Genomic DNA, 25,987 nt, shown 5'->3' with positions numbered 1-25,987 from the left:
TGATAGTGAGTAACTCTCTGTGGTCCTGTACGCTTGCAGGATCCTGAAGCCCCTTTTACAGTATTTAAAATAACTTTTTTCTTCAGCAAAAACTTTTTGCTTAAAGTATACATTTATATTTTGTTGCCTATCTGGAGGCTACATCAGCCACATTTTTCAAAAATGTCGTAAATAGTTTCAAAATGTCTTTAGATAAATACAAATGACTAGAAAAACTTAGGAATCCTTTGTTAAAAGAAAAACTAAAGTATGAGCAGTGTAGCTTGATAGACGGCAGCCTTCACAGATTGTAAAACTGATGGCCTCCATTAAGGAAATCCATTACACTACTATCTTACCAAACCTTTTTAGGGGCATACACGTATTAATTTCTCTTGGGCACAGGTTCCTTGCCTACCGAGCTTTGTTTTTTTGGGTGGAGGGGATGGGGTTCTCATTGGAAAACCTTTCCAAATCACCACCACTTAACATCTTTTATGGTTCAGGTGTTTTTCCTTGCAGGTTTACAGTTGGATTTGTTTCCCTGAACAATGTCATCACATTTGGTGAAATGCCTGTTGAGTGACAGGAAGTAGGCAGTATCGGACCCCATGATCTGGGCATTTTGTGTCTTCCCCATAACCATCTCGCTCTCAAATGTGTAATCTTAAGGACAGAGATGAGGATGAATATAGATGCCAAGAAACCGCTTCAGGAAAATCTGAAGATTGAGAAGTGGCTTTTTAGGTCTCGCACAGAGAACTATTGTTCTAGCATAGCTGCAATTACCATCTGAAAATTTTTACTCATGTTTGGTTTTAAGGTTGATTGAGAGTAATGAAGAGATTAACCCTGTCATATACTCAATACAGAACACCCTGGGTCTACACAAGAGAGTGAAAGAGAAGTGAGTCAGCCAAACGAACCAGAAACTAGGGTACCAGTGTTCCGAGTGGGAGCGAGATATCCTTCTGCCAAGACCCATCAATCGCCCAGTGTGATGTTTCATCATCTGGGTTTTGGTACAATCCTATCAAGGAAAACCGATCTTGACAATTGATCGGAAAAAACCTTGACTAATAGGAAGACTACGGGATGACTGGTCACCCTACATAGTGCTTGCTAACGTCCAGAGACTCACTTGAAAAGGTGAGAGGATCAGAAGGGTATAGGCAAAAAGGTGTGATATGTGCAGCGCAAAGTAAAGTGAAAAAGTAGTGTTCTAAAAATGACTAAGGAGTACTTATAACAACTTTATTCACCAAGTCCCCTTGCCATCGTTAAAAAGCAGAATGCTGACGCTCGAGACTTTCAAGACGTCAAACAGGGTGGAAGGTCGACATGTTTCTGCCCTCACTGGGATCTAGCTGTATCGGGGCATTCTTCAGGACCAGGCTATAAACAAATACAGCTGCTGCTACAAAGGTGAAAAATTAAAATAGTGCAAAATTATAAAGTAAAGATACTCCACCGGTAATGTCCAACTCGAATGATTTATGGATGCATTGACCGGAACCTGTAATAGACAAATATCACGTGTATGTCAAACGGTGCTCCTTTACTGCACTCACTCTCGATCACAATATACTAGCGTCAAAGCACGCTTATACATTTCTAGTTGTGTGGTGATATTTATAAATGGTTTATCACTTACCCATAACAATTGGGTGTCACCCTCACCTCTACCTGGCACATTACTCAGGGAAGGGGGCCCGTTCTAAAACAAGGACAAAAAAACAGTCAATGATGTGCCTACATCATGACTATATAAGTCTTGCATTTACTTCACTCGCCCCTGGCTAGGGCCAACAGTTAGCACAGCGCCTCAGATCTAGTCCTCAGGGAGTACCCATTATTACAAAGAATGGGACCCCCACTTATCATCGGGTGTCCGGTGGTGTCCTCACCATAATAAAGGACATTCCCCCACGTCCCCCCTCTTGGTATCTCATAGCCCCTCTCTGTACATAGGTATCCTGCTACTAAGGTATAAACAGGTTAGCACAGTCTAAAAAACAGAGAGAATTCTTAATTGGGCATAGTATTCCCCACTAATATTCTTAGCGCGCCCCCTCAATCAAAGAGTCTATGCATATGAACATTCTCTTTAGATCAGGACTCACCTATCCGTCGGTACCCTGGGCCGTCAGGAGTAATGACTGGTGGTACCGACGTTCTTTTCCTCAATGTTTTTATGTCGGTTAATGGGCCCTCCCAGCCTCGCTGTTACCCTAGTTTCTGCTTCGTTTGGCTGACTCACTTCTCTTTCACTCTCTTGTGTAGACCCAGGGTGTTCTGTATTGAGTATATGTGAATAGGGGATATTCACCCTGCAGATCTGTAAAATCATCCCTAAGACCCCCAGTAGATATTTGTCGTGATAGAATTAACCCCGTCATAACCATGAGGGCCTGGATGGATGCAACAAAGACCCAATCAACTCCCCTGGGCTATTTATAGAAGAACAAGCATGCATATATGTAAATACTAATGCAGAACTAAATAAATCGATGTAATTGTGTACTCCTGTGCAAAAAACCCTTTTCTCACCTATAGTAATTATGAGAATGTATTAATTTTCTTATGTGGAAGTGCAAATAAAATAACACAAAGACCTAATCAGAAGAACTTTTTCAAAAGTCATGTTCATAGGTTTGTATTTCATGAACACTTCTACAGGGCAAAGCTGGAAATTGATTACACATTTTTTGACTCGTTTGGTGGTCTAGATTATTTTCTCCCCCTTCTTTAGGACTAACACTTCCAGAAACAAATCTGTCCACCATTTAAAACATTCTAGAAAAAATTATAACAACCTAATAAAACCTACGCAAACATATCTTGCTAAAAAAAGCATTGGCATTAATTTATTTATTTTATACATTACACAACTATAAATCACATTCCTCATATCATTCACCATCTCACTTAACAAGCATACAGTTATTTGTGGGTATAGTTTTACAGAGTTTCTTTGCATCAAACAAACTACTGAAATCCACCATCGTCATCTTTCCCGTTTTGTGCCTTTTGAATGCATATAGAATTGAGGTGGCAAAAGTTTAGTCTTTAAGCTTATCTGGGTTATTGTTTCCAACTAACTTTCTTTTGGCCATGTCTGTATTGTTACCTTTACCAGTACCTTTTTATTACCCTAGTTATTTAGCTTGTGCTGCAATACTAAACGTGGTATGGAGAACTGGGGGGTTCTGAGGTCCCTATTTCAATGGTTTATACCCAGTATTGTCACTGTGATTTCACATTGCTTATGGTTGCTAGGAGGGCGCCGTAAGTGTGCTGCAGGCTGCATAGGGGTTCACACAATTGATTCTTTTGGACCCAGTCCTCCACTTCACTCAAATGACCTCTTCAGTCATCAATCTGTCTCCCTCCTAGGGAAGAACTTTGAAATACAGGATAATTGTATATGAAGCTCCCTGAAAGCAAGCAATGTTTTCAGCTTTTTCGTCATCAATTTCTCTAGATAATTGTGTATTTAATGTCTCTGGTTTACTACCATAAGAGCAGACTAAAATAATTTAAAAAACCTTTTGAAAAACCAATACTGTGCTACGTCTATGGTTTCTTCACAAATAAACCCTAATCCAACTAAGGTTTCAGAGACTGTTTGTGAAATAGGAGACATAATATCTCCAATAAAGCTCTAAATGAGCAACCTAAAATGTAGGATCATTTTCTAGCCTCTAGTCCTAGACCTATGCCTATAAGACGTGTGAATATTTCCACTGATAAGATAGATACAGTATATAACCAATATTTGTATCTGATCTTATTGAACTGTGTGCCACCTGGGATGAATGATGAAATATTTTTCTCATTAAAACAAATGTTCTTCAGATAATTCACCCTCCTATCTGTCATGATGTTGACCATTGAGAAAGTTCTGGCTTTTTTTGTATACTCCTAGCAACATACCACTCAAGATGACACTCGTGAATTATTATTAAAAAATATTATTTTTGAGAAACAGCGGTATCCATCAGTCGACATTCGTGAATTATTAACCACAATTTAAAGTGTTTTAAACTCTCAAACAGTAGCACATTCACCTAAATCCACCCTACACACATTCTCACAAGAAATTCAGTAAATGATTCTGAATAGGATTCACCTTACGATAAGTTTTTTTAATGTCCTAATGAGGTAATATGTAGGAAAACCCATAATTCCTCCACCTAAAATTAAAAGCCACGAAGGAGAAGCCAAAGAGGATAACTGCTTCTGCAAATACATAATCTTTGTAACCGGGAAAGACCAAATCGGTATAAATGTCTTAAAATGAGAAGAACCAATAAGGGGGACACACCCCAAAGTAAGATTCACATCCTAGATCGAAAAACAAGTTTCACTAAAGAGTGTCTTCTAATACAGCTACAGAACTCAGTCCTTCAGCAGAATCCTATGTCTCTGTCACAGAGAATGCCAGAGTAATCACTTCACCTCAGTTGTGTGGTGATTTAGGCCTGGTGCACTTCATCCATTACTTCTCTTGGCCGAATGCTGAAGTAGATTTATCTATGGTGGTATTGTGTTTTACAGCTCACTTCATATTGGGAAATCTATTTCCTGATGTGCACAATGCCCAGTTAATGAATTGATAACACATTTTACACTTTGTTCCCAAATGTAGTGTTTTTCAGTGAACTGATCTACTCTTGTTAAAGTTTTGTTTCTCAATTTTTTTAACCTGGTATCTTCATTGTCCAGCTGCTATCTGTTTGGCTGCAGTCTGTGCCTTGATCAGAGCACACTTGGGCAACATATGTTGATATAGTAATAATGTGCATCTTGTATCAAGATCTCCTGGTTTCCATTCTATGGGGACTGCCCATTATGCTCTTCCTGAGGCCATCAAGTTAGAGACAACCTGCTAGCAGATAGTTTCCACCAGTGGGGTTAGATGGATATCTCTCGTTCCAAAAAAGATGCAGTTTAAGTAACAACAGCCCTCGACTCTTCTAGTTCATCATCAAGGATAGAAATAAAGATGGAGTCACTCACCTGACACAGAGTTCAAGGTTACCTTGTGGAACATTATGGGCCTACATAAACTGAAATCCCACTCATGTAGATGACTTTTCCAACTCCCAAATAATTTGACTCCAGGAAATGTAGTTTAACTAATGATTGACATTCAGTAATTAATTTCATATAATAAAGATTCATATTCACCTAAAATGAGTCATGCAAAAGGAGTCTATTTGAAATATTTTTTTAACTTGAAATGAAATGAAATGAAATTGGGTTTATAAAGCGCATGGCTGCCCTCGAGCGTCCCAGCGCTGTTAAAATAATAAACAATAATGATAATTACAGAGAACTCAGGAGGGGAAAGATCTAAGATGTGTTAGGGAAAAGGAAGGTTTTAAGTGCCTTTCTAAATTTCGGATAGGTGAACTGTGCACCTATTGCTAGTGTCTTAAATGACACATATGCACTGAAAATAGATGTATCTTTCATTTAAATTTAATCATTATCTAATTCTGCACTGTTACTTAATATATGCCCACCCCCACAATTGCCACAATTCGACTCTAGTAGTCATGGTGGCTGTTATTGTAAACATATTAAAATATCTAACCTGACCCAGCAATCATTTTTGTAGGCGACTTCACTGCACATTTCACAACAATGTCCTATGCCAAAATTCATTTAACGCTTATGGATGATACATGAGGACTAAATTACCCCTTGATTTACAACTGCTGAATACACATCAGAGGTAAAAACCTTATTAAATTGGGGATTTAAATTGAAACTCACCAGAATATATGGACCTGTTAGGCTGACGCACTGTGTTCACCTGTGCACGGTAAGGGTGATCTAAATGAACCATTAAGTATGCTTAGATTTTCTTCCTTCATTGTAGAAAATACTGTGAATGATCATAAGGGTACGGAACCAATGTCAGCGGGCTCGATAAATCTCTCCTCGGTGCCTCTCTAACCATGGGTCCCACGCTGCAACTCTGGGCAATAGCTTGCTTAATCTCCACAACGGCCCCCTCGCTGCCTGGGATGCCTGGCTTCACCTTGGGGATGCCCAATTGGGACCATCTCACAGGGAAAGCCAGGACGGGTTCCCCAGCGGTACACAGCGCCAAGAAACCCCAGGGTGAACGTGCGCTCTACAAATTCATGATAACATAACATAACATAATTCTATCTAAATATAGTTGATGTCTAGTATCTTTTCCACGGAGTGGTGCTGTTGATGTCGGGACACTGCCGGCGCCCGGACTTGGTGCTGTGACCAAGGCTGAGCCTCGAGTTTTTGCATGCTCGGCGTGTCCGCCCTTTCCACCCCTTCCACCCCCTCCAGCCAAGCCAAGCTTAGCCAAGTTCAGGTGGTCTTGGGAGTTTTGGAGCTTGGGAGCGATTGGCGTTCTCTGCGGTGAACTAGACCCAATCCAACCCCAACGCCAGATCCTGCAGCTCACCCAGCTGCTCGGCAGCCAGATCCTGCAGCTCACCCAGCAGCTCGTCAGCCCCCAGAGGGGACCAGGCCCCGAGCCGCATGCAGGTGTGAGCGTATCCCGCGCTACGTGAACAACACCGCCGCCGCTAGCTCTCAGCTCCAGGAAGGAACTTCAAAGCTGCGGAAAAGCAACAAGACCGCCAGACCACCTGGGAGCCCTGCAAGCAGCAGCAGCAGCCGGTACCCGGTGAGTCGGTGAGCCGGGGGTGGGCAGCAGCAGCGCTTGCATCTCTCACGTTTTCTCAGGACATCTTACGGCGGTGCCATAGGGTATAAGGCATAAGGCAACTCAGGGTCCTGCAAGGCTTTCCAGCACATGCGAGCGCGGCTGCCGCTAGAGGCGGCTGCTGAGAAAGAGCCTGAGTGGTGGCCAGAAGGCTGTTCGACAAGGTCGTCCTGACCTGTGGCCCTACCCATGTGCACCGCTCGCATCAGCAGTGTTTTCCCTTTGGCCTCTTTGTGTGCCAGTCTGCCTCAGTCCATCTGGCACCCCGCAACTACAAGATAGACCCTATTAAGAAAACACCTGCCACTCCTCGCGTGAGTCATTAATCAACAGGCGCTAGTTGCATCCAGCTGTCTGCAATTAGCAATCACTAGCTTCCACCGGCTATATCTGTGATCAACCCAGCAATTCCCAGCCAACTGACCAACTGGCACCTAATAGGTCTCAATAGAAGGCACAGCCGCACCAGCGGCACAATCTACTTCTACAACTTTAACTCCTGCCAGGGTTGTGTTTAAGCCTAACCACAAGCAGACCAGGTTAAAACACTGAGGCGTCATAGAGGCGTCAACCAATCCGAGCAATGAGATCAGGCAGAGTCAGGCTACAACTAAAGCCTAAATCAAACGACAAGCCTAAAGCACGGAAAAGGAAACTTGAAAATTTAGAACCAACGTCCACACCAAATCCAAACCGCTCTCAAGCCGTCAACCCATACAAACATAACAAAAAATCTCAGGAGGATCCACCCATGTCTTTTATGGAAACTCCATCTTTAAATCAAATTCCAACTCTACCTCCAGTTTTGACGACAAATAAAAATGGACAGGCAAAAATACCCTTGGGATCACCCGGCCCATCTCTGGCCCCTCAATGCTCAAATAGGCCTCCACAAATTCAATCATCGCCAAAATTAAAGTCCTTATCAAACACTTTTTCAACAACCCCGGACAATCTCATATCCATTGATGGTTTCCCAGCAAAGAAAAGGTCATGTACTTTTCAGCCCAAGATTTACACCAAGTTCTTTTTCCTTAAAGACCCGGGGACAGCAATTTACTCCAAATCTTGGAATATTTGTGGCCTTCAAACTCCACTCCTACAAGCAGAACCTCCCTCCAGCCACACGATGTTGAGCCACGACGGCCCATCCCATTCGGCCGAAGTCCTCTTTCCATCTGGGAGCGGGGCTGCAGCGGGCAATAACACACCAACCTCACCGGATCTACAAAAAACCTCTGTCCACTCTTTTCTAGTTGATCATGATCCTCTCACACTCAACCCCCTGGAAACGCACTTGAATAATAAAAATATCCCGAGAGTTTTGAGCCCTCCACTGAACGCCACTCTCCTTGAATCGGCTACAGATGCTCATCTGGTCAATCAGAGCGAGATCCAACGTAGAAATTACAGTCCACTGTCCTTAGGAAGCAAAAATGAGTTAATGGTATTTGAGGCCTTGATACACAGAGAGGAGCACAGAGACGATGCGTCCAATCTCCAGCCTGTTAGCAGTTCACCAATTGCAGCAAAGTCTACCCGTGATGAGTGCATGGGTTCTCAAAATGACGCCAAAGGTCAAGGAGGAGAGCCTCCATCTCCTCGCCTCCCAAGTTCCCTCCCGTCCCTGTCCAAAATACTACACTCTAACTTGAGTTGCACCAGTGTTCAAACACCTCAAAATACTTGGTCAGGTTCGCGCTCAGTATTGTATGTATTGGCCTCTGGCGATAGCGGTGAGGGAACATGAAGGCGTGAAGGGCATACCGTTCACGGGAGAGCAACATAAAATCTCGCTCTTCGCGGACGACGTCCTGCTCTCAGTGGCGGATCCGGCTGGTTCCTTGCCCTGCGTTAGGGAAATTTTGCTTGAATTTGAGGGGGTAGCGGGATTTAAAGTAAACTATGGCAAGTCTTACATTTTGAATCTGACTTTATCGCAATCTGACGTGGCACAGGTGCGGGCGTTGACGCCACTGGCTTGGGCTTCCGGCTCGATTTGTTTATCTGGGAGTACACCTGACTCCGACGGTGGGTAAACTGTTCGCGGCCAACTTCCCGCCTCTCTTGACGAAGACCCGGGCAGAATTGGAGAGGTGGAAACCTAAATTCCTGTCCTGGCTAGGTAGGATACATGCGATTAAAATGGTCCTTCTCCCCAAATATTTATATCTGTTCCAGGCCTTACCTATTCCGCTGGATAGCGCCTACTTCCGACAGCTCAAAACGCAGATACTGAAATTTATCTGGCATGGGGGCCGAGCCCGTCTGCCCGTCACGGTTATGCGCCGGCCTCGGTCGGAGGGTGGGGTTGGTCTCCCGGACCTGCACCTATATTATAAGGCTGCCCCATTGAGGGTCATGGTGGAATGGTCGCAACAGCTATCAGAAAAACATTGGCTGCATATGGACCGGAGGGTTGCGGGTCGGTCCATCTGGGATTTAGCCTGGAAACCGATGAAAGACCGCCCCTTGAATGCCCACATCAGTACCCCCACGGGCACTACGCTGAAGGTCTGGGACACCCTGGCTGGCGATGAACGGTGGACAACCTTCCCATCTCCGTTCACACCATTGCATTTCAATCCGGCCTTTCCACCGGCGCTCACCGAGGGACCCTTTGACGCATGGAGGGAGGGTGGGTGTAGGGCGCTGCTTCACCTGTTTCATGGCTCTGATCCTTTGACCTTTGCCAACTGCATACGGGACTACCAGGTGCCGCAGACAGATAGGTATAGGCATGTCCAATTGCTACATTGGGCCACATCGCCAGGAATGCTGGAGGCAGCCACGAGGCCTCCCTCGAAATTTGAGGCTTTTCTGTTAAGGACGTCCACCATGAAGGGAAGCATCTCCTTCCTATATCAGTTACTCCTCCAATCTGAATTGTCACCTAGGCCGCGATATATGGAACAATGGGAGGAGATGGTGGGCAGGGATATCACTGACGCCGAATGGTCAGCGCTTTGGAAGGATATGAACCAATTTAACCACTCAATCCACTTACGGGAGGCTCACTTAAAGACTCTCACGCAATGGTATATGGTTCCGACTCGGCTCCACCGTATCTATCCGGCTGCCTCGGATAAGTGCTGGAGGGGATGCGGACTTCTGGGGGACTTCCGCCACATTTGGTGGGATTGCCCGGTAATCAGGCCATACTGGGATGAAATTCTTTCCCATATCAAGGATATCCTCCACTATCCTATTGAGGACTCTATGGCCTTTGTGCTACTGGGTCTGCGGGACCCCGGTCTCGAACACCAGACGTGCGCGGATAAAAAGATTCTGTGGCTGTGCTTGGGGGCAGCCAAGCTCACGCTGGCGGCGGCTTGGAAACGGAAGGAGGCACCAGCGATTTCCCTTTGGCACGCGAGACTCTGGAGGCTTTTGAGCCTGGAAAGAATGGCGGACATCTTCCTCGGTAACTACAAGAACTTTAAGCACGTGTGGGGTCCCTTGGTAACCTTCCTATCTACTGGCTTGCCTTCGGCTGTTTGCCCAGCATCATTGAGATCCTTACACCTCTTCCAAATTTAGTGTGATTGCTGAATGAATGTGGTATGTATGCGTCACCGTCATGGGGGGGGGAAGGGAGAGGGGGGGGGGCGTGGGCGGGGAGTTGTATTTTCTCTCTCTTTCCTGTGTTGCAACCGAGGTGCCTATTTTCACCGGATGGTACATTTCCGTGGTTTTGTATAGCCCGAAGACCTGCTTGATGGGACACTTTGATTTTGCAAGACTCAGCTCCTATGTGGCTTTTCTTATGGCTTTTCTTTCTGCAGGTACCTGGACTGATTGTTTGATCTTTATCTTTGCAATGTAGCGACACCACCGTTTTAATTTGCTTCTTTCCCACTGTGTGGGAACATGTGCGGCACCTCGGTGCAGCTTTCTTGTGTTTTTTCCTGTTTGATCTATGCAAAATAAAAAAAATTACAAAAAAAAAAAATACTTGGCCAGCTACACCAACGGCATTACCAACAGCATCCCGACGCCGTACCTTATTGCCGTTTAACGACTCCCACTCCATAAACAACTCCATCAATGATGGCATGTCCTCAATAGCAGTCCAGGAGTGGGAGGAATTAGTCGCCACATACAACTGCAACGCTCTTGAAGGGAAACTGACTACCAGCGCCTCGCCCAAAAAAGAAAGGCATACCAGCCTTGACAAACCAGCCCTCGACACTCCATGGATAACAATCTTAAATACCCTCCAATACTCGGCCACCGCTCTGGACTTCCAATCACAAAAAATGGATTTACAACTTTCTGTCCTGCAATCAATGGCCGACTCCATTTCTGGGATTGATCGGAAAATCTCAGGATTGAACAGCCTCATTAAGCGAGGCCAAGACGCCGTCTTTGCAGCTCAATCATCTCCGTTAAAACTGTCACCCTACGACCCTCTTTTAGACAAGCTTTCATCCTTTCCATCGATGCTAGGGGTATTGATAAGTGACTTAAAATCAACAGTCACTCAAACCCTAAAGCCCTATATCCCCGACCCAATCCCAGTACCTTCCGAGCCGATTCCAAGCCCAGTGACCAAGCCTGCTGCGACCATCTAATCCTTAGTTCAATCACTATCTCCCGGATCTCAGGAAACAGAGTTAACATCTACCACTCGGAACATAGCTGATCCCCCCTCACACTCCAATGCCAAGTCCCGGAGAAAGAAGATAAGGAAAGGCAGGTATCGGGCTCTAACATGCGCTCCGCATAAGGTTGAAGATCACTCTAATTCCTTTCCCTTATCAGCCTCCGACAACCGGAGTGTATTACAGATAATAGGGTTAGACCCATGTAGTCAGTGGGACCTGGGTAGTTGATCGTTATATATATAAGTGGTCCCAGACCAAAACCGAAAAGCTTTTAGGAAAGGTCACAGTGTTACAATTAAATTAATCAAAAAGAGAAAAATCAGAGTGCAAGGTGTTTTTATTTTCACCGCACTATTAAAGTCAATCAATGATACAAAAATTATTTTACACAGTATATACAAAGTTCAATATGCGCACTGTTTGACCCCTCTAATGGGGATTTACGATTGTGTGTAATGGTTTAACCTGTAGATTCTAGCACATGAGAAATTTTGATGAGTGATGCATAAACTATCATGAAATGTGTACCCTTTTCCCTTGCACCCCTTCCCTCTCCCCTGTGGGCATATTGAACTTTGTATACACTGTGTAAAATAATTTTTGTATCATTGATTGACTTTAATAGTGCGGTGAAAATAAAAACACCTTGCACTCTGATTTTTCTCTTTTTGATTAATTTAATTGTAACACTGTGACCTTTCCTAAAAGCTTTTCGGTTTTTGTCCATATCCGACAACCGGAGCCTGACAACCAATGTCCAGTCATCTCCTCTGCCCGAGGCTCCTCGTAGTACCCCTTTGGTACCTCTTTCACAGAGTGCAAAACCAGGTATCACATCTACAAAGAAATCGTCGCCTTCAAAATACAAACGGAAACTTTTACAATTCAAACCAATACAACTAGGCCTAAACACTATCTCCACAAAACCCAAACTAGCTGGCGAAGCCTCAACAGGCTATGATGACACTCCCGTGGCCAACGTCACCGAGATACCCCAACAACCTACATCAAAATTAAACAGCACATTGGGGTCAACAAGGTTAGGCAACATCCAAAGTGGGCTCTCCCCTCCCTCAGAGATGACCTCCTCAGGTTCTCAGACTGATCAGGTGCAACAGGAGAACAAGAGTCCAGCAATAGTCTCAGCAACAACGAAGCACCCGTGTATTCCAACTTCGATCTTTCTCATCCCTGAATATATTAAAACGTATGCACTCATTAACAAACCTTGCAAAAATCAGTTCCACCGACCTTCTCCAAGTAGGGTTCCAGCCCAACACCGCTGCTCAGTGCCCAGACATAACAAAAACAACTTGGAATTCTTTGGAGACAGCGCATAAAATAATGAAGGGGGAAGCAACGTTCCAACAATGGGGGATTGCCTTGAAACTCAAAGCAACCCAGTTACCCGACTCCTCTCCTGCCCCCTACCTGTTCACAATCTCAAAAAAACATTAGTTCAATACTAAAGGGATTCAGGAGCAGTTCACCAGGGCCACTCGGGGGATCCACAAAAAGTCCTCGACTTGCACAAAATAAAAACCACGGAAGTCAATTTTTTTAATCGGACCTCAATTGGAAGTCAATTCAGCGTACAATTTGCTTTACGACTGCAGACAACTGACAAAAAGGGCAAGTCTTCTCCAATTACTCAGCAAGGGGCAGGGATTTAAGAATCTGCTCCTGGAACATCAACGGCCTAGAAAGCAAAAAGAGCGACCCTGAATTCTTACAATATCTACTCACATTTGACCTCCTACTATTAGGTAAGACAAAGGATTCGATCTTCAGGTCCTGTTTCATACCGGCAAACAAAAATTCAATCTTTGGTCGCAGATCGGGAGGGTTGACTGTCCTCACATCCATATCAACAATAGGCAAAATCGAGGCAATGGACTTTCACATTTCTCCTCCAAGTGCCATCCAGGTGGTAAAGCTCTCACTTGGGCTAAAAATGCAACCCCAAGAAACAATTATAATCGACACCTTTGTTCATCCCAAACAGAAACACAAGACGGTAGAAGAGCTGGTGAAAGTTTTAGAAAAAATAGGGGAACCCAGCCTATCTGACCTACTCCTGGTGGCCGGTGACTTCAACACGCTCCCCATCAGCAATGATCAAGATAGTGTCCTCACTCAAGAACTAAACACAACATGGGGTGTGCCGCCTCAAGGCACCACAAAAAATAACACCCAAACGAAGCTCTCAAAAAAATTCCTTCACCATTTGGAACAACTCAACCTAAGGGCCTTAAACGGTCGCTTCGCTGAAGACTACCCTCCAGTAGCCACCTTCCACTTCAATTTGCATTCCTCGCACCTCGACTACATCTTCGCTTCTCTGAACATGTTTTGTTGGGTTTCTTCCTTCAAAATTGGAGCGAGCGATCTCAGCGACCACCTGCCCCTAGTGGCTGAAATAAGAACTAGCTCGAAACTGGAAATTGCGCCCTTCACTGGCCCAGACACAGATGTTAGCTCAAACTTAAAGCGGCTACGGTGTAATTCCGGCAACATTGACTCCATCAGCTTCACCGCAAAAGCCCTTTTTTCTGAAATTCTGGGGTCCTTCACCAAGCCCTCGGACGTCTGGCAAAACTTCAGCGACGCCACGATTAGGAAAATGAGAGGCATGGCGTCCAAATATCCAGGCCAAACAAAGGGGTCTTCGATCGGGAAACACCTAACCACAGACATGAAAGTACAAAAACGAACAATAAATCAAACCCTGAGACTAATGAGAAAGGACCAGGCAAACTGCAGCTTGCAAATAGTTCTCCGAGAAGCTAAAAAACAGCTTAAAAGGATGAAATGGGAAAGTCAAAAACAAAGAAATGACGATTTTTGGATAAAGCTTGTCCATGAGGGGAAGCAGAAAAATAGCTCCAGGTTTTGGCGAATGGTAAAAAGGCTGCAGAACCCTGACCACTTAGGGCAAAATTCCCATATATCTGAGGAAGTATGGACAAACCACCTATTATCACACTTCAATGATAATGACACTATAGTTGCCAAGGCAACTCTGTCTTCTATCACAACATCTTTAAGGCCTGGAAATGAGGAACAACTCAATTACCACAAGATCGCAAGCATACAAGAAACATGGGAGGGTGAAGGAATAAGGCCAACAAAATCTGACCATCCAAAAGAGGAAGATAGTCTACTAAAGGACGCTGAACAAGAGCAATTGAAAATTACTCCATCAGACATCATTCGGCAAATAAAAAAAGGGAGACCAAATGGAGCGCCAGGGCCAAATGGAATTCCACCTATGCTGTACAAATCAGATGGAGATTTTTGGAGTGCATCTTTGGCCCCAATATTTACCAACATAAACTCCACTTTGACGCTTCCTGACTCATGGCATGGGTCCATCATAAGTCCTATTTACAAACATGGGAACAAGAACCATCCAAACAGTTACCGTCTTATTGCTCTGCTTGACGTTGAAGCAAAATATTTTGCACGGCTTATCCTGGAGGAATTATCATCATGGGCCTCCGAAAATATCATCATTCCCCTTAATCAAACGGGTTTCTGCAAAGGTCAAGGGACCATCACCAACATCATGGCTTTGTCCCTCCTGATGAGCGCAGCAAAAGCAGCTAAGTCACCCTTATTCCTTACATTTATCGATTACACTGCAACCTTCGATCACGTGGATCGCAACAAACTTTGGCTGAAACTCTACAACTGGGGCATTCCTAAGCGTCTCTTGGACGTCCTGATACTTCTCCACTCCAATACCTGGATTAAAATCAAGCTTGGGGCTGGCACACACGTCTCGAAGCCGATCAGGACGACAAAGGGATTAAAACAGGGTTGTCTTCTAGCGCCCATCCTATTTAATCTCTTCTTAGCGGATCTGCCTGCAGAATTAGAGAAATGCTGTAATCACGCACCCAAGTTAGGGCACATCACCCTTTCTAATCTGTTATACGCCGACGACCTTGTGCTGATAAGCCGCACCCAAGTAGGCCTTCAGCACCTCCTGAACGCAACCTTTGCCTTCTCAGCAAAGAACGCCCTCCAAATAAATCTTCATAAGTCAAAATCCATGACGGTCAATTACAGGAAAAAATGTAATCCTTGCTGGTACCTAAATGGAGAAAAACTTGATAGGGTGGCCTCATATAAATATCTGGGTGTCCTCTTGGATTCAAACAGCTCTAGACCTCAACTCCATTCCATCCGAGGGAAAGCCACAATGACTTACCTGGCATTAAAATCTCTAAAGGCAAAACTCCCTGATCTCACACTAAAACCATTTCTTGAAATCTTGCGTGCAAAACTACAACCGACTCTCACGTATGGGAGTGAATCACTTCATGGGAAGGATGCCGAACTACTGGACACGGTTATAGCTAACTCCTATAGGGCCATTTTCAACCTTCCTACATATGTCTCCCCTTCCCAGATTCGTTTAGAATTCGGCATTATCAGACCAACTCTAGAAAGGCGGAGCGCATATGTAGCAACCTGGCGCAAAATCCGCAATGCAGAAGCCGACTCCTTAAATGCCAACATATGGGCTGAGCTACTACGGCACCGCACATCGCCGCATAGAGTTTATCTTTTTGAATCAATTGAACTCCTAGGTTTGTCTAACACTTGGAAAACACCTACAGACCTCCAGTCCTTCAAAAAATTGGTAAAATAATCAGCACGTATCATCTCTGCGATTGAAGACAAGAAAGTCTTGGCAAACAGAGCGCACGGATGGACAACCCTGGGTGGATATGGCAAAATACAGTCACAAGCATACCTTAACATCGGGATGAAAATACAAGTCAAAGAAAAGTTTTTAAAACTGCGCCTTGGCGTAATCCCGATATTGCCACACCTACCCCCCTGGGTGAGACCACCCGTTTTGCAACAGTGTCGCCTGTGCAAGTCTGGCACCGAGGATATTGTCCACGTGATATGTATATGCCCTAGACTGAGGGACCCGAGGCGCAATCTCCTGCTCTCATCTTTTAAGTCACACGCTGTACGGACCTGCAGGCAGGCAGTTATACTATGTTTTACCTCTAGCAACACAATTTAACTGCCAGGTTGTGAAGTTCTTTGACTCATTAAAAAAAAAAAAGACTTGAGACTGTTTGAAGTTCTTCACTAGCACCTGAGGACATTATTTATCTGTTTACAGCAATGCAGTATTCTTTTTAAATTCCAATTACAGTTCAGTTTTTTAATGTCGTTACTGGTATTTTATATTTTTGTAAAGATTTTAATTAATCATGTGCAAATAAAATATTACTTACTTACTTACTTAGTATCTTTTCCATGGTCAAATTAGTACAAAGGGCAAGTTAGTACAAAGGGCAAGTAAGTACATCCAATATAAAGATCATATCCTATAATGGGATGACAATGGCTCATAGAAATCTGACCTCTTTATTAACTATTGTCTCTGAGATAAATCTGACAGCCCTTGGTATATAGGGATTTGTTAATTTTATCTCAAAAGTCTCTAATATGGTTCATGTTCCTTATGATAAAAGAAGTATTTCAACTCCACTCTCGCTAAAAGGCAAGCAAGACAAATGAAAATAGTTCTTGCTTGGTACCATATATACAGTACTTTAAATGAGAATAATGTGCAGCAGTTTGGTTTTAAGTTGCCTCCTTGACAGGTGTAGAAAAATGTTACCTGTGGGAGAAGACTTATGTTCCCGCCTGCCAGATTAAATTTTAATCCTGGGCAGGTGGTGCTGCGGTGGTCTCACTGTAGTGGGCTGCTAGGCTCATAGAGTCTAACATGCAGCCTACTGCTGAGACAGCACCTGCAGCATGTCCCTGAACAGTGTGGCATGCATGCCACACCGTTCAGGAACAGGAGTGCAATTCCATGGGTGCACATATGACCCCCCCGCATGCACCCCCAGGTGCAGCACTGTTCCTCTCTGACATCCTTATCGTGGCAGGGTCACTGCCATGAAGGGGATTCTGGACAGATAACTTGTATTTTGTTCACGGTGCCACCAGAATTTTACAGCTCCCTGACTGCTGCGCGACTGTCACCAGATCCTAGTCTCCCAGTGGAGTCAATGGTCCTGTGGAGGTCAGACCTTCCAACTCTTAATGCTGCAGGTGGGCCCACTGTTGGGCGGTGGTCGGACCTATGGACCTCCGTACTTATAATAAGGCCCTTATCCTATTCATTACCCTTTTGAAATTATATCATTTCAACTGTAGATTTAATATGATCTAGTATAACTTTAGTTCACTGAGAATGACATTGTCAATCATATTACGTCCACCAGAATGTCTGTAGAAAGTCTCAGTTGATTATCTCTATCAATACAAAGGAATCCTGCTGAATGGGCTAGGTTACAATATTCTATATAAGGACTGGATCTCTAACTATTCCAACTTTTTGGAGAGGAGAAATGGGCAACTTCCCCCAAGCATTGCCTGATGTTGCAGGAAAACTATTAGTGAAAATCCTATTAGGTGCGCTATCAGAATGAGTGGCAGACAATGATCTGTTTCCGTTTGACCAGTGGGGGGGTCTGCCAAGGAAGATCAACAACTTTAACACAATAAAAGAATAACGTAATCTCTGCAGGAAAATAAAACTATGCCAATCATTTGTTGATCTCTTGCATGTTTGATAAAGTAAAGCTACCACCTCTATGATCCTAACTGTCTAAGTGGGACTTTCCTCTAGTCATACTGGCCATGTTGACCCACACCACTCTACTACTAGTGTTTGGGTTCCTTGGTCATTACCAGTAATATTCAAGAAATATATCTGCAGAAAACAAACCAAGACAGGGATGTGTACTGGCTTCATTGCTTTTCTCACTTTACGTCGCTGACCTAGTATCTGTAGACTAATCCCCCCTACTTTATGTGGTAGATGATATTCTCCTAATCAATCTGACCCCAGTTCGATTTAAATAAATGAAACCATGAAATCAAAAATATTTGGAAAATCTCTTTATTAATGTTACTAAAATTAAGATCCTGATTCTTGCACATTCAGCAGCATTGAATCATTGCAGTTTGTCTGTAGATTATCAATAATTTAAAATGTTACAATACACATCAAATAACTCCTCCACAAAGGAATTTGCAAACATACAGGCAGCGAAAGCCTTAAAGTATAAGTAATGGTCTACTTATTTGTGTTAGTAGTTGCATTGGAAGACAAAAAATGAGGCACTTTAAAAGGTTTATACTGCTGAGATTCCTGTTTTACTCTATGCATTTGAAGGGTATAAAACATATGACTGGAATCTTGGTAAAAAATATTCTTTGAAAACACTACTTGATGATTTGAAAGAGTTACTTGGTCAACACACTTAGGTTAGAGCTAGATGTGGTGTTAATTCAGTACATAGGACAGGAAAATGGGTTATTGGTTTGGAAGGATGTGTATCCTACTTGGTTAATAAGACCGAAAAATACAGTGAGATCAAACACACATTTTCAGTAATTCAAACCTGGACTCAACCCCTGGTAGCTGTGGCACATAGCAGGCCAGCTTAACCTTGGAAAATGTGTGAAGTATTCAGCAACACTAAGACAGTCAGAAATTCAAAAGACCACACAATACAAATCCACAGCCAATTTCTAAAAGTCAAGAAAAATGACTAAGATCCAATATGCGGGATTGGAGATAAGAATTTTAAAACTTTTAAGGCAAAAACAGGCAAGAAAAAGTAAAGCGCCTAGCAGAAATCACTGTTCATGGTTGACTTGTACATAGGTGCAATTTCAGGCTGACTGAAGTGGAACAGATGTCTGATACGCGTCGCCCTGGTAAAAGTTTTTACCTTCTGACTTTATTCTTTTTCATGGTAGTTGAAATCCTTAAGTGGGGCAAGGTTGATAGGTGTATCTGGAGAAGTCCACTTGGAGATGGATAGCTGTTGGACGAGGTCCTGCTGAAGCTATTAGTTTTGGCTGGGAGGAAAAGCTTGAAGTAGGAACATTCTAATTTCTTGGGCATCTTTGCAAGGTCAAGATTTCTAGATTTCCTCCTGTGTGGCAAGCTTGAGGCTGCACCATGAGGGGCAGCTGAAGCTCCGGAGGGCCTGAAAATCGAAAAATGTTATACGGCCCAACTTTTCCCAGACTTTGTGGTGTGGTTCTTCTTTGTTGCTTCTAGGGCTTCTAAAACCGCAAGGTCTGACTTCAGCAGAGGGCCTCAGCAAGGTCCAGTCCAGGTCTTACGAACTAGTCACTGTAGGGAAACTGGTCATTCCAGCACAAAAAGCCTCTTGCAGCTTTTAATGTCGCTGTAGCCACACACACGTCAGCCAACTGACCATTGGAGACCACTTCTTAGTCCCGGTACAGGTGTTAGCAGGTCCATCCCTTTAGGGTTCACACAGGTTTTAAAAAGCAGGTCCAGAAAGTGTCTGAGTTGCTGCAGTTGAGCTGCTACTTTTGTTAAGTTCACTAGTCAAGGGGTGGGGATGTCTGTTTTTATTCCCTGGCCAATCAGCAAAATGTTCCCACGGATAAACCTTCCCACTTTTGCAACATTCCCTTTATGCCACAATGTAAAGCATCCCACAATGCACCATTGTTTGTCAAATCCAGCATGGCAGATCCTTTCTGGCCCGGAGGGGGGAGCTTGTATGCAGTTTTCTTCCGCTCAGCAACTCTAAACTGGCTGAAGTGTATCCTGGAATCAAGACTCCTCTTTTCAGACCATTTATAACTAAGCTATAAAAGTGCTGGTCTTCCCATGGTCCCTTTTAAGTTGTTGAAGTTCCTGGACCCTCTTTAACTGTCCTGCTTCAGTCAAGCTGGGTCACATTCCATACCCAAGGCATCTTGTGAGGCCCAAGCCATTGTCTCTGTCTGAGAGCAGTATTTCACACCTCATCAAAGGCAGCACTGACAGGTCACCTACAAGCAGGGTAGTGCTAATTAGCCGAGAATACTGATTATGAACAGAGATGCCCCTGGGAATTGCAAGGCTTTTGCCCAGATAATTGGCGGTAGCATTAAGGATGCAGCAGTTGTAGTGGTGACTTCCCTTGAAAAATGATTGACTACAGGGTGACAGTCCCTTTTTTACCCCGGGTTTAGTGCAGCAAGCCTATCTGTGTGTGAACAACCAATGAACAATGGCTTAACCTTTGGGTAATTGATATCTTTATTTCAGGGACACTAGGCTTGGTGATTTGGATAATCACATGCTAAAATAGGCTTTACACATAGGCAGTAACTATTTCAGATAAGCCAGAGATGATTATAGGTCTGGAAGAAAGATGTGAACCCACTGAGCTCTTAGGTCAACTGCTGAAACTTGTAGTCCAGCCCATATGGAAGGGTGTTAATAACAGGTATCCATCTTTGATGACTTCTAAATGCAGTCTATGTAACCTGAAATAAAGAATTGTAATAGGATTACTGAAGGCTGTTTTAAATTCTTTGTTTTTCTGGCACCTGGTGGCCTGTTTCACCCTGAATTATATTTGCTTTAATTCTCACTTTCATGAAAGGTGGTAGTACCCCACTTGAACTCTTAACAGTTCAAGTGTGGGAATGCCCAATGATGAAGCATGCCACAGCTATGTGGTGATGGCCTTGCAGTTCCCAGTGGCATATCTGTCCCAATCCAACTTCACCATTGAAATGGATTTTTAGAATTATTTAATACAATGGCTGAATCATTGCACTAGTTTATCCCAAACCCAAGTTAAGAAACAGTATTTTAATTGCACAGTAATGTTTCTCATGCAAACATTTACAGCCATGTACATTAGAGGCTCGTCACTGCAAGGACATGCCAACATGAAAGTCTTGTGATCTATGTTTAAATACTAGGCTCCCTACCTTGTGGGTTGCAAGACCTACATAGAGATGACTCCTTTAGTATTTAAAAATAGAGTTTATTCCAGTCAAAAAGGATTATTTGACAGTTGTGCATGCAGGTTTAAAAGCTGCAGCAAGTCAGCCTACACTGGTAGGCTTTAAGTCTTCTTAATGGCAATTAGTGCAGCTGTCCCCAGGTGACATTTAACTTTCTATGCTATTTGTGTATTTTCCTGCACCATATACTATGTCCTTATTGGAAAGTTAAATATGCACATTGTGAATTTGCTAATTTTACTACGTTTTTTGGGGTCAAAGCACATACACTGCAGAGGAACTTCAATGCACAGAATAAAAAAAAACATGATTTTATTTGTAGGCATGTAACAAATAAATACATCAAACATGCTGAAAAGTAATGAGTCTTTCAGAGTAACCTCTGTGGTGTTGATCATTTTTACTAAAAAAGCAAACACAAAAAATCGCATTCTTTATTTGAAAAATAAAATTCTTTCCCGTATCACTTGGAAAATATTGCATGAAGGGGTTTACGTTTATGGAGATGTGTGTGTGTGCATGCACAGTTTATGTACCCCAATAGTTATCATCCTCACTGTTTTTTTGGATTTCCTTCTTTGTTCCTACATTGGTGCTCAATCTTTTATGTAGACGATGATTGAGGAAGGTGGAAGAGTATATGGTGCTTGACTAATTTACAATGTGTTAATCTTGGTATTCAGATGTGCGTTCATTGTTGGTATTCATTAGTGCATCATACGCAAAATTCAGTTTTAATTGTTGGGTGTTTTTAAAAACCGCTTGTTAAAGCATCTACAGCTTAAACTGAATATTTGGCTGCATGTTCAGGTAAGTTAGATTTTTCAAACCATAATTTCTGCCAGTCGCAGTTTTAATATTCAAAGTTTATCTTGTCCAAATTCTCTCTCCTTCACACGTAGATTCGATGTAACAGAGACTGAACTCTGTGTTATAGTGTTCCATCTCCTCACAGGAACTGTGGGTCCCGAGTTCTGGAACTACACGGTAACTCTGGAGCTAAGCTAGCCAATGAACAGTGGCATGCATTCTGTAGAACGACAGCAGCCTTGTCATGCACATTCTGTCCTGTAAAAGAGCCATCATTGGGCGATATGGCAAATACTGACCAATGCAAAAAATTACTGTCTACCCTGGTTTGTAACTTGTTCTTGGTAATGAATACGTCCATACTCCGAAACGGCAATAAAAATCCACACTTCATTTTATACGTTTCTGTTTTGTATTCTGGTGAGAATGTATGCATCTTTAGCAGTTCATGTTTGTTCTTGGTGATCCTTTCTTCAGTCTTTGTAGTGATGCTAGGTCTATATTCAATTTTCATTTCATGATTTATGTAGTTAATTTTTACAAGGCATGGAGGTGTGATCTGTTTGATACATGGAGGGCCTTCCTGTGATTGGGTTGGATGAAGATTATTGTAGAATAGCACATGGCACTCCGGAAGATTATGGCTCATGAAAACATCTAACATCACCTGTGGGGATATAATGTGAATGTGAAAACGCAAAAGCTTGAAGAATCCTGTGTGGAGAATGCATACCTAAAGAGAGGTCTTATGAGCTTCCTGAATTTGTATTTAGAAATTCGTTTTTGAAAGTTGTTTCTTATATGTTTATTAATGAGTTACTCATTCAAGACCATAGATCTAATTTGTGGTCTATATACCTTTAAGTTGTGATGTACTTCGACTGACTGGAAAGATTCAACGTGGATAACGCTGTGTAAAGTAACTATGTCCTTTACAAAAATGACTATCATTCGATTTTGCTTTAAAGTTATCATAAGATTTAAGCTTACATTTTGAGAGCTATATTATTTTCATATAGCACTGCCTGAAGGATAGGCTATATATGATACAAAGCACAACAAATCCACTTGTCGGTTAAAGAACCAGTTATTCCAAACGTATCATTTGTACATAGGGGTAATAAGAGCTATACAAAAGGTACGATAAAGTACATTACAAGAAGTAAAATTAAGAGCACAGAGAAAGGTTAGCACTCAAAGAAAGACTTGAAGATTTTTTTCATGGCATTACAAAAAGCCTGTGTCTCTAAGGCTTTTCTACAGTTCATGAACAAAGCTGAAAATTGTTAATTCGTGTGTATTTTATTTCTTCATACCAATGGATTCTCCAGATCTAGCTTGAATGTATTTCTTGATAAGTGAGACTCACTGATAAGAATGAGTTTGCTGTAAAGCCTGAAGTGCTTATTTTAGTGCAGTTCTGAACATAGTACTCTCTGGGAAGCCAGCCATGGTCCATGATGATTAAAGAAATGCAACCTGATTTCTTTGTTTAAACAAAGCGTTTGGATGAAGGATAGATTTTATTTCAGTGAGTTATTAATGAGGCCTGCTTGATTGTTGCGGTGCCAATATGGGATCCATCTGAAGACGCCTTAATCATTACTAAGTCCTCCGTTAAAATGAGTGAATTTTCCCTGCAGAGAAGATGTAACAGGTAATATATAGGCATTTATGTAGTGGTTTTCATTAACACTTAACTGGTGGTCTGATGCCATTATATGGCTAGCGCTGCATAAATGGAAAGATTGTGAAGTGCTCCAACTTGAAACTTGTTTCTGGGCACCCCTTCAATGTGCATGATTGAAAGAGTGTTTGTAGTTTGGGCCGTGTGGGTGATGTGCGTGGATTTGAAATAAAGTGGTGAAAGCAGAGTTTGCCTAATGGCACTGCACATAAAAATTGCATGTAGTGAGCAGTGTAAGAACAGATGCTGTCTCAAATGCAGGTACTTACGATCTATAGGGTGACTAGTAGCAAATGCAGAGACCATATTTTCATTTTTTTACTGATGAAACGTTGTACTGATGGATGGGAAGCTAGTAAAATACATGGGCGCTAAATGAAGTGGCTCCATGGAATCGCACATTTCGTACATATGCCCTGAAAACTCGAGGTGTGACAGAAGAAATCTGTCCTTCAATGTATGTTGTTCTTGGAGATGTTTGGCTGCCGTGTAGGACAACGCTAAAGCTATTCAGATCGAGTTGGCATAGCTGGGCAGTAATAAACATTTTGCCTTCAGTGCTTGCAATGTAGCAGCATGGTCCTAGTTGTCTGAGGAACCTGGATAAGACAGACTTATTTAAGTCACTGGTAGCGCAGATTCCAAAATGTGTAGCGGTGGAGTTCGGAAGCAGCCTAGCTGATTTCAGTTGCTGCCGCAAACTTTTCGAAGTCTGTGCTAGATGATGTTGAAGACTGAGGAAAATGCACCGCCTTGCCTGAAGTCTCCTGTGAGTATCTGCAATATTTGTACTGACAGGACTATGTAGACTTGGTCTTTCAGGACCTTCTACTCTATTATACCATTCAGCCTGTTCTGCTAGACCTCCAGGATTACATATTGCCCTGATATTGTGGTGCTATCATTTCCTCTGCACACCGAATTATTATGGAACAGGCATCAAAGATGCTGATGTAATACTTCACGCCTCCAGGTGCACCTGTATTTTGTAGGGATGCTTCTGTCTTGATGAGCAGAAAGCTGCAGAGGCAAGCTCACTACTTCAAAGATAAGCGGAATCTCGGATTCAGCCAATACCAGCTGCAAGACCTGTGTATATAGTAGGAGGACCCAGTTGTGCTAAAAATGAGAATAATTGTTTATGGTAATTAGGGTAAAGATCTGCTAGGTGGCAATTGGAGTAAAGATCTGCTAGGTTTTAGACTCAAAGTTGTTGACACTCATACAGTTGTAAGGTTATCTGTGAGCAAAATTCTTCAAATCTTCTAAGACGTCTTGCTCAACTGTCTGTTTGTAGAGGATTAAAAGAAGAAATTCGCCCGCACTGGTCAGAAATGATCAGAACTGTCTAGGCCAGCCAACTTGCAAAACTCCTTTGTAATTAATTTTTTTAATTGCCTTTTAGAGTTTTTCACATTTTCTACTTTTTTCTGTTACTCTCTTATCTTTTGCCTTTTTACCTTTTGGGAGACTTGTTATTTTTTATCCTTAATTTATTGTACAAAATACATAAATTAATTTTGCATAGCCAAATCATATGAGATTCAGTGAATATTGTTATTTCACTAGAAATGAGACTTTAAATACGCAGGTTCACAAAGTACACTGAATATTATGCTTCATAAATGTTAGATTCAGTGTGTTCACCTGAATATCACTTTTTCTGTGTTTAGGATAGCGCAGTAGTCTTCTCCTAACGCTCTCTTTTTTAAAGCTTTCTTTCCACTCTATCTAGATCTTTCCCATTTTTTTTGGGAAACTTAACACATCATAGATGTGTATTTTACCTCTCTCTTTATCCACTTACGTGGTGTCAGGACTAGCATCACTAGCCCAGTCCCTGGCAATGTCCCTGAAAGAAATTCAGTGACCACAATCCTTATTTAGGTGTATGATTTCTTTAAAGTAATTTATTCTGAACAATTTCTGCAGTTAAATAGGGTGGCTGTTCCTTTTGACTCTTATGTCACTTGGCACATTTAATGTAGCTGCATTCTGTTGTATTAGGACATGTTGGTGCTTTGTCTGAAGCAGCTCAAGTTAGAATCAATTGATACTTGGTAGGGATATCGCTTAGCCTCATCCCAGTCCTTGCCATCAAAGTACCCCAGATCAGTTGCACACCTGTGTCTCAGTCCTCTAGATGTCTGGCAAATTAAGAACGATGGCTCTATATGCCTCCGAAACTGCCACTTTCTGAAAGTAGTCTATTTTCATTTGGGTGGGGGATGGTCTGGGTATTTTCCTCAGACAGTCCCCTCATCTTGTGGTGAATATTTTACGTGTGAGCAGTCAAGTAATTCTGATACAGCTAATCAAATTACTTCTGTAGTTCCGAAAACG

At 42.7% G+C, this 25,987-nt stretch overlaps 1 protein-coding gene across 2 annotated transcripts in view; it reads left to right on the top strand.

The window, feature by feature from the left end:
- Positions 1-25,987, top strand: part of CEPT1 (choline/ethanolamine phosphotransferase 1) — a 365,449-nt gene that overhangs the window by 162,805 nt on the left and 176,657 nt on the right. Inside the window, exon 5 of one of the 2 annotated variants that reach the window (XM_086923089.1) lies at positions 22,050-22,134. The exons of the other annotated variant lie outside the window; for it this stretch is intronic. Coding sequence (XP_086779215.1) covers positions 22,050-22,134 — 85 coding nt within the window. The remainder of the gene's footprint in view (positions 1-22,049; positions 22,135-25,987) is intronic. 2 annotated transcript variants of the gene reach the window in all.

Source organism: Lissotriton vulgaris, chromosome 5 (assembly GCF_964263255.1).
Source record: "Lissotriton vulgaris chromosome 5, aLisVul1.2, whole genome shotgun sequence".
Lineage (NCBI taxonomy): Eukaryota > Metazoa > Chordata > Amphibia > Caudata > Salamandridae > Lissotriton > Lissotriton vulgaris.
The sequence above is the reverse complement of the archived record's forward strand: the minus strand, read 5'-3'. Positions and strand labels throughout refer to the sequence as shown.